Source organism: Schistocerca piceifrons, chromosome 3, assembly GCF_021461385.2.
Source record: "Schistocerca piceifrons isolate TAMUIC-IGC-003096 chromosome 3, iqSchPice1.1, whole genome shotgun sequence".
Taxonomy (NCBI): domain Eukaryota; kingdom Metazoa; phylum Arthropoda; class Insecta; order Orthoptera; family Acrididae; genus Schistocerca; species Schistocerca piceifrons.
Window position 1 is genome coordinate 270,630,163 of NC_060140.1, and position 18,488 is coordinate 270,648,650.

The 18,488-nt window shown below is 42.9% G+C and overlaps 1 protein-coding gene across 1 annotated transcript in view; it reads right to left on the reverse strand.

The window, feature by feature from the left end:
- LOC124788583 (histone transcription regulator 3 homolog) overlaps positions 1–15,526 on the reverse strand; it is a 50,237-nt gene extending 34,711 nt beyond the window's left edge. Inside the window, exon 1 of the mRNA XM_047255856.1 lies at positions 14,503–15,526. Coding sequence (XP_047111812.1) covers positions 14,503–15,526 — 1,024 coding nt within the window. The remainder of the gene's footprint in view (positions 1–14,502) is intronic.
- Positions 15,527–18,488: the final 2,962 nt, after the last annotated feature.

Genomic DNA, 18,488 nt, shown 5'->3' on the forward strand with positions numbered 1-18,488 from the left:
ACAAGCATCTCGCATTGAAGTCCGCGCTAAATTTCGAGGTTCTCTAAAAGATCGCCGATCTTGGGGATTTTGCGTCTGTTTAAATTTGGCATATTTGTTTCGTTGTTTCTGCAACAGAGTTCTAACCCGTTTTGTGTACCAAGGAGGATCAGTTCCGTCGTTTGTTAATTTATTTGCTATAAATCTCTCAATTGCTGCCGATACTATTTCTTTGAATTTAAGCCACATCTGGCCTACACTTATATTATTAATTTGGAGTGAGTGGAGATTGTCTCTTACGAATGCGTCAAGTGAATTTTTATCTGCTTTTTATATATGGGTATATTTTTCGCTTATTTTTCGAGGATTACAATATTCAGTCTCGCTACCACAACTCTGTGTTCACTAATCCCTGAATCGGTTTTGATGCTCGTTATTAACTCAGGATTATTTCTTGCTAAGAGGTCAAGTGTGTATTCACAACCGTTTACTATTCGCGTGGGCTCATGATCTGGAAATAATTTTCAGAGAATGCGCCTAGCACAGTTTCGGGTGATATTTTATACCTACCTCCGGAATTAAACACGTATTTTCGCCAACATATCGAGGGTAAATTAAAGTCACCACCAACTACTATCGTATGAGTCGGGTACGTGTTTGAAATCAAACTCAAGTTTTCTTTGAACCTTTCAGCAACTGTATCGTCTGAATTGTCATGTCGGTAAAAGCTTCCAATTATTATTTTATTCCGGTTGCCAACAAAGATGATAATGATCATCTTAAAAATACATGTCGACAAAAATATTATTTTTACAGAATTAATTTCAACAACATAGTGTCCCAGAAATGTTAATATGTATCGTCACTTGACATCTGAACTACATGAGAACAAAAGCCGTACTGAATATGTAGTTGGTACACTACAAGCTTATTTATAATTTTTCTGTGCACGCCAGAAAGATTTGTACTCTGCTTTTCTAATAATAACAACTTTCAAATTAAGACTTCATCTGCAATAAAATAATATACTTTTGGAATCTATAATTTTAATGTTCCGAAACAGAAATTTTTATCATTTAGTTGAATTACAAATTTAACGTCAAACTTTCTAGACTTTGCAAGTTTTCTTCACTTCTCAAGTTTTGAAATAAGATATTTTTGAACAAAACTTCCTGGTTTTTCGTTAAATGACAGCAAAGTGTTTTCTGTAACGTATGGGACAGTTATTTTTAATAATTTTTGTCTGTGTAATAATATTATGTAGAATGACTTTCGTGTGCATTGCAACTTTCGATCACATTCTTCTTTTTATTAAGTTTTCTCCTTTAAACTACTTATTTTTTTTTTAAGTCATAACAGTTACTTGTAATTTGAGTAATAAATATGAATTTAAACTATCCTAAATAAAATTCTTTAAGCCCTGTCGGGCAGGGCTAGCACTTGGATGGGTGACCATCCGGTCTGCCGAGCGCTGTTGGCAAGCAGGGTGCACTCAGCCCTTGTGAGGTAAACTGAGGAGTTACTTGAATGAGAAGTAGCGGCTTCGGTCTCGGAAATTGACATACGGCCGGTAGAGCGGTGTGCTGACCACATGCTCCTCCATATCCTCATCCAGTGACGCCTATGGGCTGAGGATGACGCGGCGGCCGGACGGTACCGTTGGTCCTTCATGGCCTGTTAGGAAGGAGTTTTCTTTAATTAAAATTCTTGGAATTTCGTTCACCTGCCTGTTACTCATTACAGATTCAATAGATTGTGTAATACAAGAGTGCATTTCTAAACAAACAGCTGTTTCCAAGAGTATACCTCTACCAATCCTTCTCTGTTTCAGAGTTGTCAGTGAGATGAACAATATTTATTGGGATATGTTACATCTTCTGTTACATGTTCGGTTAATTACAATCCATTGTAAATAGTATGCTTACTTTTATATGGCCAACGGAATCGCTTTAATCATGTACAATTTCGTATCGTAACACGAACATGAAATCTGGTATCGACGACTTCATTAACGAAATATTGTCTACTCCCGTGATACTTTCAAAGGGAAGACAATTTTGTACAGTGAGGTGGCTTGTGAATTGTGCGTATACATCTAATAGGAAATATACATCTACATCTATACAAACTACTGTGAACTGGATTTCAGAGGGTACTATCCATTGTGCCACGTATTAAGGTTTCTGTCTTTACCATTCGTGTATAGAGCGTATTAAGAATGGTTATTCACACACGAATTTTCACACTGTGGTTAGTCTGATCTTGTCTTCAATTCTCGATATCTACGGAGTTGCGGTATATTTTTAGATTCCTAAGGTAATACTGGTTTTCAAAACTAGTAAGTAGGCCTCTACGGTATAGTTGGTTTATATCTCCAAGTATCTGCCAGTTGAGATTTTTCAGCATATCAGTAGCACTCTATCCTGGGTGAAACAGACCTGTGATCATTCGTGCAGTCCTTTCTTGCATGCGTTCAATATCCCCTTTCAGACTTATTTAGTACGGGTAGCACACATTTGAGTAATATTCTGAAAAGGTCGTACGAGTGTTTTGTAAGCATTTTCTTATGAAGACTTTTTTCCAGTGTCCTACCAATGAATCGAAGTCTGCAACCTGTTGTACCTGCAAATAATATTAAATGATCATTCCGTTTCATATCCTAACGGACTGTTACAACCAGCTATTTGTATGATTTGAATTATTCCAGTTCTGATGCACTGATATCTTAGTCATAGAATACTACGTTATTTTCGTTTTTTCTTTTTAAGCTGAAAACCAACTGTCGTCTTCAGAATCAAAAACCGAACCTAAATTAGTACTATTTGTTCGTTGCTTATAGTCGTTTCCGGCAATTCTATATAAATAGGCATCTGTCTGTTGTTTGTGAGATGGGAGTATTTAATCTTCGCAAATGCAACATTAAACTGACTCTTGATTATCACAAAGAAATGATTGATCGTGAGAATGATTATTTAGTCCTACAGAAAAAGATAACTCTGGAGTGCATAGAGCTTGTATAATTAGTACAACCTTGAGCATTACTTACATTCACACAAAATAGTCAAGTTAAGAAAGAAAAAGATAAATGAACTATGGAGTCTACAAGTTCGTGTAATGAGTAACAACGCTGAGCATTATTTAAGCACACGCAAAGTAATGTCTGAATACGAAAACTACTTTTATCTAAGCATTTGTTGACAGCGGATTTACGGCGAGTGATGGTTACGGTGTTGCATTTACCGCCAGTCTCCTCTACGGTTACCTACCTGAAAACGCTTTAAATCACATAACTGGGCAGGTGAACATCGTATGGCCTGCTGCAGATCCTAACATTACACAAGCACTTAGAAGAGGAAAAGTGAAGCCAGTTTCAAAAATACAATTATATGGATGCTGATTTGGTAATAACTTGCTTTATTAGAAAGCTGGTCATTTTATAGGGCTAGCAGATGTGCACTGAAGGCCAGTGATCAACAATGAAATACAAACTAAGTATAAAAACTTAGGTCACCTTACAGAATACAAAAAGTCTGACTGAGTTGTTACATAATACGAATGGTGTTCAGTCTCTAGTATGATCAAGGAAGTGGATAGAATGCATGGATATCCCAGTTCACATCGTCATACGAGTCAAAGCAGTCCAGAGATAACCACAAATGTATTAAATCAGAATGCCAAAGAAAAAGGCAAGATTTATTGTACGTAACCACGACGTTGGAAAAATAAGTTCATCGTACACGAATGCGTTGTTTAAAGCCAAAAGCATGTAGCAATATCGCAAATACACTACTGGCCATTAAAATTGCTACACCAAGAAGAAATGCAGGTGATAAACGGGTATTCATTGGACAAATATTTTATACTAGAACTGACATGTGATTACATTTTCACGCAATTTGGGTGCATAGATCCTGAGAAATCAGTACCCAGAACAACCACCTCTGGCCGTAATAACGGCCTTGATACGCCTGGGCATTTAGTCAAACACAGCTTGGATGGCGTGTACAGGTACAGCTAGCTGCCCATGCAGCTACAACACGATACCACAGTTCATCAAGAGTAGTGACTGGCGTATTGTGACGAGCCTGTTGCTCGGCCACCATTGACCACACGTTTTCAACTGGTGAGAGATCTGGAGAATGTGCTGGCCAGGGCAGCAGTCGAACATTTTCTGTATCCAGAAAGGCCCGCACAGAACCTGCCACATGCGGTCGTACATTATCCTGCTGAAATGTAGGGTTTCGCAGGGATCGAATGAAGGGTAGAGCCACGGGTCGTAACACATCTGAAATGTAACGTCCACTGTTCAAAGTGCCGTCAATGCGAACAAAAGATGGCCGAGACGTGCAACCAATGGCACCCCATACCATCACGCCGGTTGATACGCCAGTATGGCGATGACGAATACACGCTTCCAATGTGCGTTCACCGCGTTGTCGCCAAACACGGATGCGACCATCATGATGCTGTAAACAGAACCTTGATTCATCCGAAAAAATGACGTTTTGCCATTCGTGCACCCAGTTTCGTCGTCGAGTACACCATCGCAGGCGCTCCTGTCTGTGATGCAGCGTCAAGGATAATGGCAGCCATGGTCACCGAGCTGATAGTCCATGCTGCTGCAAACGTCGTCGAACTGTTCAAATGGTTCAAATGGCTCTGAGCACTATGGGACTTAACATCTGAGATCATCAGTGCCCTAGAACTTAGAACTACTTAAACCTAACTAACCTAAGGACATCACACACATCCATGCCCGAGGCAGGATTCGAACCTGCGACCGTAGTGGACGTGCGGTTCCAGACTGAAGCGCCTAGAACCGCTCGGCCACATCGGCCGGCTCGAACTGTTCGTGCAGATGGTTGTTGTCTTGCAAACTTCCCCATCTGTTGACTCAGGGACCGAGACGTGGCTGCACGACGCGTTACAGCCATGCGGATAAGATGCCTGTCATCTCGACTGCTAGTGATACGAGGCCGTTAGGATCCAGCACGGTGTTCCGTTAACCTCCTGAACCCACAGATTCAATATTCTGCTAACAGTCATTGGATCTCGACCAACGCGAGCAGCAATGTCGCGATACGATAAACTGCAATCGCGATAGGCTACAATCCGATCTTTATCAAAGTCGTAAACGTGATGGTACGCATTTCTCCTCCTTACACGAGGCATCGCCGATTGATTGCTGTATGTGTATGAGAAATCGGCTGGAAACTTTCCTCATGTCAGCACGTTGGAGGTGTTGCCACCGGCACCAACCTTGTGTGAATTCTCGGAAAAGCTAATCATTTGCATATCACAGCATCTTCTTCCTGTCGGTTAAATTTCGCGTCTCTAGCACGTCATCTTCGTGGTGTAGCAATTTTAATGGCCAGTAGTGTAGATTTACTTACAACGTGAAATGAATGCAGCACAGCGACCGATTACGGACGACCACATGGCCAACGAAACAAAGACAGGAGCAAGAGTATCAGTGTCACAAAAACGCCCAAGTTCAACTGCAGTAAACTGACCTCTTCCAAATAAGCGTCTCATTGGCTGCCGCGGCCAAAGAGACACGTCACGCGTCCGGCCACCAAGGACCGTGCAGCCTTGACACAGGTGTGTAGATGTGTGTCGCTTTTTGGACATAACGGGGTAGCGTCATGTTGACATGTTTATGAAACGAGTTGAGTAGCAGATCGTTTCTGAGTACAAATTATTACATTTACACACATTTAAAGCAAGTTAACAAACTTAGAATGGCTTAGAAATCTTACCAAGGTATGTGCAACTTTTTACAGATAATCCTTCATTATACATATCTGCTTCACCTGCAAAATGTCGGTGGTTACCACTCATGTTGTCTGTCAAGTCATTAATAAACAACATAAATGGTAAACGTCCCAACATATTTATCTGGAGAATGACGAGAATAGTTAGTGTTACTCGAAACGTATATATGTTTATTCTGGTATCTGGTTTCAGTCAGACATGCCATCTTGAAATAATTAACTCCTTTTTGATATTTGATATTTGAGATTGTGTGTGTGTGTACCAAAATGTACCAGCAATTGCAATTGTTGATTGATAGTCTTTGGTACGTGCACTAGATCCGTGTACCAGCACCATACGTCACCAAGGAGTTAGTGGTCTGAAGCTGATCGTGTCTGACTGAAACCTGTTTCAGAATAAACAAATATTGTTGCGATCTAGACTGATAGGTTTTGTTACACTGCTTAAGAAGGTCGCTGTCGTTTGAATGTGACTTCAGAAATTATTCCCTGGAGAACACGGGAGGTTACTGCCCATCCATTTATAAGCCTACTTATAGCTTATTCTTCCTTTCTTTGTCATAAGGTTCTTACTAGTTTCATGTGCCTGCCACGAATACCTTTCCTATGCCAACCTGGAAGTAGCAGTTGAACACATTTGTTGGATGTATTCCAGTCTCTGTCTTCCTCTACAGTTTTTACCCACTTGATCTTCATCAAGTACCTGGAAATCATTCCTTGACGTCTTGAAACATCCCCTTAGAAAAATTAAGAGTGACTGTACTGATAAACCTCTTACGTTATTTGATTTTCAAACAGCTGAGCAAAACTGAGGGCACTCAGACATTTCTCTCTTTACTTATTCTAATCAACACTAAACTGACACAATATTTTAGCGCAACGCAATCTGACTTTCAATAATCCCTACAAAAGAATGGCCCTGACTAAGAATAACCTATACCTTTCATGAATCACTTACCTCACAAAAATCTTCGTTACTCGAACTACTGCAATACAGCGAGCGCCAATACTGCCAGCTAAATAAAAGGTTCTAACTACTGAAGGCACTAACTACTGATAGGCATAGTTAGCAAATGAAAGATTTTGATGGAGAACAAACAGTGTATTTATCTTAATAGTGTTCAAAAGTCGTAATATATATATCATTTCATGACATCCAGTCTTACAAAATTCTTTTTTCTGGCGGACACACGTCCAGATCGTCCGCTCTCAAAACTCTGGCATCTGTCTCCCTACATCCACCACTGCTGGCGGCTCACCTCCAACTGCGCAATGCTACGCACTGTTCACATCCAACTGCCCAACACTACAATAGCGACTATTCAACAATGTAAGCCAGCCACAGACTGCACACAGCACAGTCAGTGATTTTCATACAGAGCACTAGGTGGCGTTACCAACATAAAAACCTAAACAGCCTACTTACAGTCTTAGCACATGTCTTATCATGCTGTCCCTTCTTCTTGTCAACATTTTCCACATGGCCGTCTCCTCTCCTTTTCTGCGGATAACGTCCTCACTCCCTACTTTATTAGCCCATCTAGTAGTCGGCATCCTTCTATAGCACTACACCCCAAAGGCTCCGATTCTCTTCTTCTCCGCTTTTCCCAAAGTCCATCATTCAGTAACAAACTAGGGGCCTACAATAAGTAATGCACTACGTTTTTTGTGAGAGGAGGTTGGTTTTATTCAGGATTCCAACACGCCATATTATTTCCCACTATTTTGGCTAAAAAACCTTATTTTTCGACATAACCTCCTGTCAATGCGAAGGCGTTTTGCCACCTTAATGGGACGGCCTGTATACCCCCATGGTATCACACTGCTCGTCGACGTCGGAGCCAACGTCTTTCTGTATCAATAACTTCTCCATGATCCACATACTGCTTCTCGCGGAGTGTATCCTTCACTGGTTCCGAATACGGGAACGTGCGAGATTCGTGCTGTAGAGTGGCTGAGGAAGAACAGAACATTGAAGTTTTTTGAGCTGGTCTTGGGTGGCTGGCCGCTGTGGCCGAGCGGTTCTAGGCGCTTCAGTACGGAACCGCGCTGCTGCAACGGTCGCAGGTTCGAATCCTGCCTCGGACATGGATGTGTGTGATGTCCTTAGGTTAGTTATGTTTAAGTAGTTCTACGTCTAGGGGACTGATAACCTCAGATGCTAAGTCCCATAGTGCTTACAGCCATTTGAAACATTTTCGATCTCTCAGGTGCGCAGACTTTTGTGAGTCCCCGTGTTGTCACGGAGAAGTCGAAGTTGGTTTGCATTTTTGTGGCGACGAACACACTGAAGTCATTTCTTCAGTTTCCTGAGGGTAGCACAATACACTTCAGAATTGGTCGTTACGTCGTGAGGGACGACATTAAACAGAATAAATCCTCCCGAGTTCCAGAAGAACATCTGCAAGACGTTTCATGATCAGCGTCGTAAAGCGCAACCAGTTGCCCGCAGATCGTTGTTCTTAATGGTCTTCTGTTAGGTGCCGAGGATCCCAGAAGGGACAAACCTTTAGAGTATCCCAATTGGAGGACGAATGTGTTAGCACTACCAATAGAGACGTCCAGTTGTGCAGCGAGGTGTTTGATTGTGATCCGCTGACCATCTCGAATGAGGACCACATCAAATGAATTCGCAATTGCGAATAAGGACTACCATCAGCTGTAGAATGGAATGATGACAGTAAAAATATGTGCCGGACGGGGACTCGAACCAGGATTTCGCGCTTATCGCGAGCGGTCGCCACAGCATTTGGCTATCCGTGCACGACTCACGGCCAGACCCAAACTTATATGGCGGCGACCATGTGTCTACGACCTGAACTCGTACATCCATTATGTACATTCCCGTACAGATCAGACGTTGTACTTGAAAGTCGCTTGCCCGTTTCGGCTGTGTTATTCTGGTTACCATGCCAAGTTCCTTTTGATCTTTGGACATGCATGCATGTCCAAAGGAACTTTGCATCGTAATCAGAATAACACAGGAACAGCAATATCGAATGAGAGTGTGCCCGTGTTCCAACATTGCAGGAGTGACAGCTGTGTGCAGTCGGCCGGCACGCAGGAGATTGGACAGGATTGCGCGATCTTGTTGCGATGACAACAGCCTCCTCGCTGTGCTTTTGTTCACCGCCAGGTCTCCGTAGACATTCTGCATACGGCCGTGAGTATCTGCGATGCTCTGATTTTCTTCCAAAAGAAACTCAATGACAGCTCTCTGCTTAGAACACACTTCCGTTATCGACGCCATTTTGATGGCTTTGTATAGAGCTGATACCTGTCGGAACTTCGTGAAACTATAGGGGCTGAAACGGAAATATTTCTCAATGTCCAACAACAAATTCTGCATTTATTGAACGGAAATTGGCCGAGAGAAAAGGTGTTGCAATATTCACTGAACGCCTCTCGTACAATGCTGTGCTCCTAATCGATATTGTCAGAAATTTCTTTCTCAAGCAGAGGTGCATGTTCGATACTAATAGATTTCTCCTGGTCAGGTTTCCCTTCTCTGTCCGTGCTAGTTTGCTTTTTAAGTGCTCATTTCTTCGTCCCTGATGTTTCCTTTTGGTTCCAAGTTAGCTTTATTTCGTCTACTTCGTAGTTAGGTTGGGTTGTTTGGGGAAGGAGACCAGACAACGAGGTCATCGGTCTGATCGGATTAGGGAAGGATGGGGAAGGAAGTAGGCCGTGCTCTTTCCGAGGAACCATCCCGGCATTTGCCTGGAGCCATTTAGGGAAATCACGGAAATCCTAAATCATGATGGCCGGACGCGGGATTGAACCATCGTAGTCCCTGAGCCGTGCGTGGCTCGTGTTCCCGCCATCATGTGTTTTACTCGTACATCCTGTTTTTAACGTACTTCCACCTCACTACGTTAATTTAAATTACTACTGCCACTGAGTTGCTGCTTTGCCTGACTGTGACCGGCGCCAGCAGCGCGTATCGATATATCTCCTCTCGTAGTATCTTTGCTCGACTGCTATTACTTCCCGGTCGTTGTCTGTCGTAAGGAGTTCGGGTCGCGTGTTCGCACTGCCAGTCAGTTGGAACGTGCCTGGAGCTCAGTCCGGACCTGCCAGTCGGGGAGTTGCAATGCGGCATTAGTGCAGTCAGTGTTGGAGCAGCAGTGAGGCCTGCGTCGACATGGCTCGCCCAATCACTGCAGCCAGGCATCACTTACGCCAGGCCACGGTCTTAGTGGATCGTCGGTCGGTCGTCCTACCGGACGACGCGTTTTGGCCCGCTGATCGTTCATGAGTCGGCTGTGTGTGCGTGCATCGACTCCCGATTTGTCTTCGTGCGTGCTTAGTTACTGTTGGGTATCGTTCAGGTCTTCGTGCAAATGTTTGTCAGGTTGTGTGTGTAGTTGGTGTTATTTCCACTGACGACGATTTTAGATGTTGCCGGCATTCTGAGGGCAGACGGTCGGTTGCTGCCGACCAGGGAAGTTATCTCCGCGCGGTGCAGTCGGCTGGATCCGCTGGCGGTCCCTGTGCAGTGTCGGAGCGTGTGTGGTGGAGCTGTCCGATTGCTACGAGCTTCGTGGTTCACCGACCCAGCGCGTCAAAGTTGAGTAGTGGTTTCAACTACCCAAGCCACGTCCATTCATGTTGAGGTGGTTCGTTTCAGTGGTTCGCTGTTGGAGAGGTTTTCCTGTGAACAACACTGAGTGTTTCTATTGCTGAAATTTAGCCGCCATGCGGTGGAATTAACTATATTGGTTGACTACAGTTCAAGTGCACCAGAGGAATTTTCTGCCTTGTGGCCGTTAGTCTTCCGGTTACCTACCATGGCCACTAACGTAATTTGAGGCAGTGTCCTTTCCTCACCTGTTGTCGCTGTCCAACACGGTGTGAAGTTTCGACAGCTTAATACATATACATATTTGATTGTGGATAATCACGCATGTAACATTTTGTGTTTGAATTCTCATGTACCGACTGGTGGCAAGCAAGCCGTTTGTCGGTCGGTCCATAGCTGTCCCTTCGTTGGGTTCCGACGGATCAAGTGTAATTGGGCTCACCACCTGCCTCACCAAAGTGAACGAGGGCCGACCGACCCCCTGGAGGCTTCTTTGTCTTTGCTGTCTTTCTCACTGGTGTTTAATTGTCTGTTTATAATTTATCATAGCCAATCATTTTAAAAATTCTTCGGTTTACTGTGTTTTATGTAAGTAAGTCTGAATTCCGGCAACTGGATATTTGCAGAAAAGTTATTGCCGTTGTGTTGTCTTTTCTTTTAGTCTGGTTTCAGCTACTTAAAACTTAAGGCTTATGGTCATTTTTTTTAAATTTTGGAAAACTAATTATGGGTCTTCAACCTTGGAACCTTATTCTTAAAATTACCTTTCAAGCTTAAACATTGCGGCTTGGAAACTTATTCTTAAAATTATCTTTCAAGCTTAAACATTCCAGGCTTCTGCCTTTGAAAGGTGATGGTAATTTATTTTAAAATCTTGAAAATTTTATTGTAGGCCTTCAGCAGTTTGTACTGCATCTTGTTCATGTTTTTCTATCCACTTTTGCCTTGAGGCTTTCTGCCTAGTTTATATATATATATATATATATATATATATATATATATATATATATATATATATATATATTGTAACACCCTACCCGTCACTTAGCTGGTTTTGGCGTGTGTTCACCCCAACTAATTGGCTAACAGATCAACTGCCGCGATATCGGATAACGCAAAAAAGTAATATGGCCCTGTGACTCCTGATTGAACTGTGGTGGCAGTGTTGACATTAATTTATTCCGAATTGATCACTTTTAATTAAAAAGGGGTGCACATTGATGTTATATTCAGCTATTGAACACCAGATGCAAATTTTGAACATAAAATTAATTAAGAAAGTGACTTGGGATTTCAACTACTTGATTGAAAACAGATGCAGTTGATTAGCACAAATTTATTTTAACTCCCAACCTTCAATCATCACATTACAAGACTCTCCTATCAGGCAGTGGTAATAAATTGCGTTTGCGTGGAGTAAAGCGCGATAACTCAAAAGAAATTCTATCCACTGACCCAGGCGTAATGCGAAGTGTGAGAAGAATTCTACAATACACGGCCCATGAAACCCTCGTAGAAACTTTGCCGACGTGATCCAACAAATTAATCAGTTGCCGGAGCGGGCGCAATATCACCGAACACAGCATGGCGGAGCGGCGTCATTGTGTGGACGTCGGCCGACCTCGTGGTGCTACAAGGCTGCGCTTGTCTATTCACTCCTAGCTATCTTGCTCAGAACATAGCTGAACCAAAACTTTCTATCTCCAAGCTCAATCGTTCCATTTGCTAAGTCCTAAACTGCAGAGGTGCTCACTCTTTCTCAGGCAAGCTGAATAAAGAACGTCACGTCCGCACTCTAGGCAAGCTGGGAACAGAAGACCTACGGAGACCTCTTTGTCGAACACAGATATGCTGGATGTCACCTCTCCTTGGCTGCTGAGTTGAACACCGTCCCCGTCGATTCAGGGCGTGGTCTGCATGCCATCACCATCGTCAGCTGTGTGCTCCCCTCATTGCTGTCGTCCTCATTCCTTGTCAGCTCGTGTGTGGTGTGCCAAGTGTCGTAGCTTCGACTCCGTCTTGCTCAGTTACGCCACCTTAACACACTAAGACAACTAATTTTAGTACATGGAAAGTGCTCATGTTTAACCATCAGTACCATACCTTTTTCTTTTTTTTTGCTTTAAGATAATGAACTTGTTTCATTACAAAAGAAATAATGTTACGTGTTTGTAAATCAACTTCAGGATCAATTAAAATAGAAATGTAACAGAACTTTTTTTTATACATTAACATAAAAATTGTACAAGACAACTTGCTTCACAATCGTTCACACACATACAAAATCAAGGGATAGGGAATCAAGATTATCTGGACAGGATCCCATCACGATTTCTAACTACCAATTCCTACGACTAACACGGTGTTGGCCAACCCGACTACATATTTACTATTTACTACTTTTTATCTCTAATCTTGTTTTTTTTCTTCTGAGTTCCTATGTGGCCGACGTCCCTCTTATTGTGCCTGCGAACATGTATAAAACACAACAAACTTAGACATGTGTCAGTCTTACCAAGATTTTTGTTGGAAGTTTGGATAGCGTCCTTTATCGTGTGCTATTGCGACACTTCTTCCCGTTTTCTCCTTTTGTCACGAATGGTTTTATAAGGCCTGTGAACATGTTTCGGATTAGCAATGTCACAATGGCACAACACAAATATAGCTCACTGCTCACACTCGCAGTTGTTACACTATCTTGGTATCAACAAGTATTTCTGGCGTATTAATGCTGCTGTTTGCTCTGTAGATGATTACATCCGGTTCTTTTTAACATGCACTGGGTGCGCTAATTCACGCAACTTCGCATAGCTGTCCACCTCTTACGTATTCAGGGGCATACGAGATGCGTCGGTGCGTCCTCGTAACGACTTACGGGACTGGCCACCTTAAATATGTTCTTCAGTGACGGAGATACAATTACGGGGAACTTTTCTGTAATTTACAGAGTTCCTAATCTATCATTTTCTAGGGGTACGCCCAGAAATATTTGTTTTCCATTCTTTAATCATGTGTTTTTACAAAATACTCTAGTGCACTTCATTTTCTCGACATCTAGAGGCGAGATAACATTATTAATAATAAAAACACAAAACATAGGCACATATAAACGAGACAATTTACCACTAAGATCAGTGCATATACAAACAAACAAGACACTTTAGAAAAAAATCCTTATTCTAAGCCTATATTTACTACGTCCGCGATCTGGTCTAGTCATTCTAGGAGGGCAGACTTCGACCTCTTCCTGGTTGTTATTTTGGTAACCATTATTCCTGTTCCTTCCAGATTGCCGGTTACCGCCCCAAGTCCTTTGAAATTTATTATGTTGCACCGGAGAGTGTCGCTCTTCTTCCGTGTACCTTCTTTTCGAGTTTCCATTACTCTTATCTTGATAGCGGCCGTTGTAGTTCGGCACTGGCCTACTATCCCACTGAGGCCCATTATTGCGACAGTTGTTATTTTGTTCACGCTGTCGGCGTTTCTCCCGCGCCTGTTCCTCTTGAAATGCGAATTCCAGTTCGCGCAAAATGCCTTTAAATACCTCAGTATCGCTACCACAACGACCGGCAAGTAATTGTTGGTACGAGATGGGAAGTTTCATGTAGCATAATCTGATGATTCCCGCACCGCTACATGGGTTGTCTAGGTACTGGTTCTCTTTTGTCATATTTTCAAAAAATTTGACCGAACTCCGGTACCCTACCTCTTCCATATCTCTGGACATCATAATTTCTTGTTTGATCCTTTCTTGGGTTTCTTTAGACCAATACTTGCCCAAGAAGACATTTTTGAATTCTTCGAACGAGACGCTCGTCTTCGCTACATTTATCATGTACTCAGCGGTCGCGCCCTCCATATGGAGGCACACAAAATCCAGCTGGTGCATCAATGGCCAGTGTGGGGGCAAAGATAACTCGAATTGTCCCATAAAAGTTTTTGGATGCAAGCTATTACCTTCTTCCTTGTAGTGATGGAACTTTCGGACTGATAGAAAATGCTTGTAGTCAAACTGGTCATCATTCCAGTTATTTCGCCCGTTCTTACGATTCGTATGAACTTCGGGACGTGGACTAATTCGTTCCGACACGCTATCGTCATCTCTCCCCTTCTGTATGTTCGACAGTTGTTCGGTACACCTAATCAGCCGACAGCAGTTGTGCCCACTGGACTGCTGCGCGCTGTCCGTATTTACCTCGGTCGCTGCCTCAGAGCTATGAATCAAGGCGTGGCTCCCGTTGCTTATAGTGTCAACTTTGTCACACCGTGAAGCGGTTATCTGTGTTCTGGCAAGTGACGGTTCAGTCGACGCAGTAATTACACCCTTCTTCTTTTTTAATGTCTCTGTAGTGAGACGTTTTACCTCGTCCTCTAAATTTCTTTTTAATATCGCCACCTCCTCTTTCAACATCTCGTTAGGCCCTATGTCCGGTTGCTCTTGTTGCTTTTCTTCGGCACGTTTTATCCGACTTTGTAGCCTTGATAACATGACCTTTCCTACTTTTGTCGTGCTTCGCGTGGAGCCCCGAGTTTCTCTCGCTATTTTCCTTGCACCTTTCGCAATTAATTTGGCTTCAATTGCCGTTCGTTTGATGATGACAAGCTCTTTCTCTATTTTGACGCCGAGATTCTTTACCTCCTCTTTTACTTCCCTATGAACTTCTGTGAGCCTATAGCTCAGCTCCGAATTCGCCTTTTTAATTTCGGCATTAAGGTTGGCGCTCTGCTCTTTCAGCTCCGAATTCGCCTTTTTAATTTCGGCAAGGTTGGCGCTCTGCTCTAAGTTCACTGTTTGCATCTGTTGCAACAGGTCCGTAATGTTTTTGAGAGCAGCCGCATTTTCATCTTCGTCCTTTTGTGGTTGAAAATGCGACTCTTCTCCTCTGTTCTGAGGAACCCTTCGATATCTAGACAAGTACCGTCTCCGCGCCCCCGTCGGATCACTTGTGAATGAATCTTTTGATAATCGTCGGACACCGTTTTGTTCCAACACACTCTGGCTTCTTAGGCTGGATCTTCCATACTTATGGATTAATCCTGTACTCCCTGCGTCCCCCGAGCCCTCAGTATCACTGCCTGAATCAACGTCCTTGCTATTCAGCGGACTAAACCAGTCATGAGACGCAGTTTCAGGAAGTTGCAACTCGCGTTCGTCATGCTCATCGGTAGAGATTTCCCTACTATCACCCATGTTCTCCCGAGTAACAGTCTGATTATATTCTGCCGTTGTCTTGGCTTTTCCCCTCGTTATCATTTGCACTTTTGAGTTACACGAAAACTCAAAACCCAGATACCCCTTACACTCAATAATTAGATAACACAAAACATATATCAGGACGCAAATTGATACACTGCGTGTGATCAATGACCCGACAAACAGTTCATAAAGAATTCCCCCAAAAAGGCTAGTACCAATGATTGTGTTCTGTGTGCTCAGCATCGGCTGATTACGGCACTGCACATCATAAGTACTCCAACAGCTCACAAATACAATGCAGAGGCACCTATAAATGTCAATTTGAAAGGACAGCACATGAAAAAGACAATGTCACTTATTATAACTAATGCTACCCGTTTTTCAATTAAAGATGGCTAAGCAATGGATCGCGTGGAAAAATTCCCTTTTTTAAGACTACTTCCTAGCAAATCCCGAAGTAACGTATCCTGGCATGGGTCAGCCATATGTAACACTCCACCCGTCACTTAGCTAGTTTTGGCGTGTGTTTACCCCAACTAACTAACAGATCAACAGAGAGTGCAAAACTGCCGCAATATCGGATAACGCAAAAAAGTAGTATGGCCCTGTGACTCCTGATTGAACTGCAGTGGCAGTGTTGACACTAATTTATTCCGAATTGATCACTTTTAATTAAAAAGGGGTGCACATTGATGCTATATTCAGCTATTAAACACCAGATGCAAATGTTGAACATAAAATTAATTAAGAAAGTGACTTGGGATTTCAACTACTTGATTGAAAATAGATGCAGTTGATTAGCACAAATTTATTTTAACTCCCGACCTTCAATCATCACATTACAAGACTCTCCTATCAGGCTCTGGTAATAAATTGCGTTTGCATGGAGTAAAGCGTGATAACTCAAAAGTAGTTCCTATCGACTGACCCAGGCGTAATGCGAAGTGCGAGAAGAATTCCACAATACACGACCCATGAAACCCTCGTAGAAACTTTGCCGACGTGATCCAACAAATTAATCAGTTGCCGGAGCGGGCGCAATATCACCGAACACAGCATGGCGGAGCGGCGTCATTGTGTGGACGTCGGCCGACCTCGTGGTGCTACAAGGCTGCGCTTGTCTATTCACTCCTAGCTATCTTGCTCAGAAAATAGCTGAACCAAAACTTTCTATCTCCAAGCTCAATCGTTCCATTTGCTAAGTCCTAAGCTGCAGAGGTGCTCACTCTATCTCAGGCAAGCAGAGTAAAGAACGCCACATCCGCACTCTAGGCAAGTTGGGAACAGAAGACCTACGGAGACTTCTCACAGTCTGCTCTTCACCTCGGTTTCCCCTCCAGCAAAATTACTTACGCCAATTGCAGCGAAAGTCGCGTTAATTATGTGTCGCTTCCCAGCGCCGACCAGTGCCTGCTCTGGGAAGTGAACAAATTCCCACAAAATTTCCCTTCCTCTCAACTTCCGTTATTTGGCTCCTCCCAGGCCACCCATCAAGGTTAGCATCTGCACAAACACCAATTTTTCCGGAATTCTGACTCCCAGTAGAGTACTTCAAATTCCTCAGCCCTACGTTCCCATCGGAGGCCGGCGTATTTCATTCTGTCGCTCTTCACCTGATTTACTTCAGACTGTGTGGACCGTGAATTCAGCATGAAGTTTCTATAGTCACGAACACGCATATTTTGACCTCTGTTGATCGCTCCACCGTAGCTTTGTGCAGCTTTCTCGCATGTTTCCCTGAAAACGATGGACATTTATCAACAGGCGTACAAGTTCTCCATCTGCTTCCCGGTACACCAGCATGGGGTCGGGGTCAACCACCCATGCTGTCACTCATCTTAAAGTGGCTGGAGGCCACGCCGCGTTACCACTTTCTCAGAGCTTGAGCCGCCATAAGCTGCCTACTGTCGCTTCCCTTCGCCGTTCCCCAGCCGGCCACGGTCAACTCTAAATACTTCCCTGGGGTATACTAGCGTCCACTAAATCGACTCGTTTCCACAATGTTTTCATGTCGTGTGAATTATTTTAAAACCAACACCCGACATTAATTATACCAATACTTCCATACTATACCCTCTACAAGATGCATTGTGCCTTGTCAGTCATTTTGTTCAGCCCAACTGTTCGCTCAACGTGAGTTAGGTGATCTTTAATGACTTCATGTAAGGGGCATAGGTCTTGCCATCTTACTATATATATATATATATAATATATATATAATATATATATAATATATATATATATATATATATAAAGACTATTTACAATTTGTACAGAAACCAGATGGCAGTTATAAGAGTCGAGGGACATGAAAGGGAAGCAGTGGTTGGGAAGGGAGTGAGACATGGTTGTAGCCTCTCCCCAATGTTATTCAATCTGTATATTGAGCAAGCGGTAAAGGAAACAAAAGAAAAATTTGGAGAAGGTATTAAAATCCATCGAGAAGAAATAAAAACATTGAGGTTAGCCGATGACATTGTAATTCTATCAGGGACAGCAAAGGACCTGGAAGAGCAGTTGAAGGGAATGGACAGTGTCTTGAAGTGAGGATATAAGATGAACATCAACAAAAGCAAAACAAGGATAATGGAATGTAGTCGAATTAAGTCGGGTGATGCTGAGGGAATTAGATTAGGAAATGAATAGTAAAGGAGTTTTGCTATTTGGGGAGCAAAATAACTGATGATGGTCGAAGTAGAGAGGATATAAAATATAGACTGGCAATGGCAAGGAAAGTGTTTCTGAAGAAGAGAAATTTGTTAACATCGAGTATAGATTTAAGTGTCAGGTAGTCTTTCCTAAAAGTACACTCCTGGAAATTGAAATAAGAACACCGTGAATTCATTGTCCCAGGAAGGGGAAACTTTATTGACACATTCCTGGGGTCAGATACATCACATGATCACACTGACAGACCCACAGGCACATAGACACAGGCAACACAGCATGCACAATG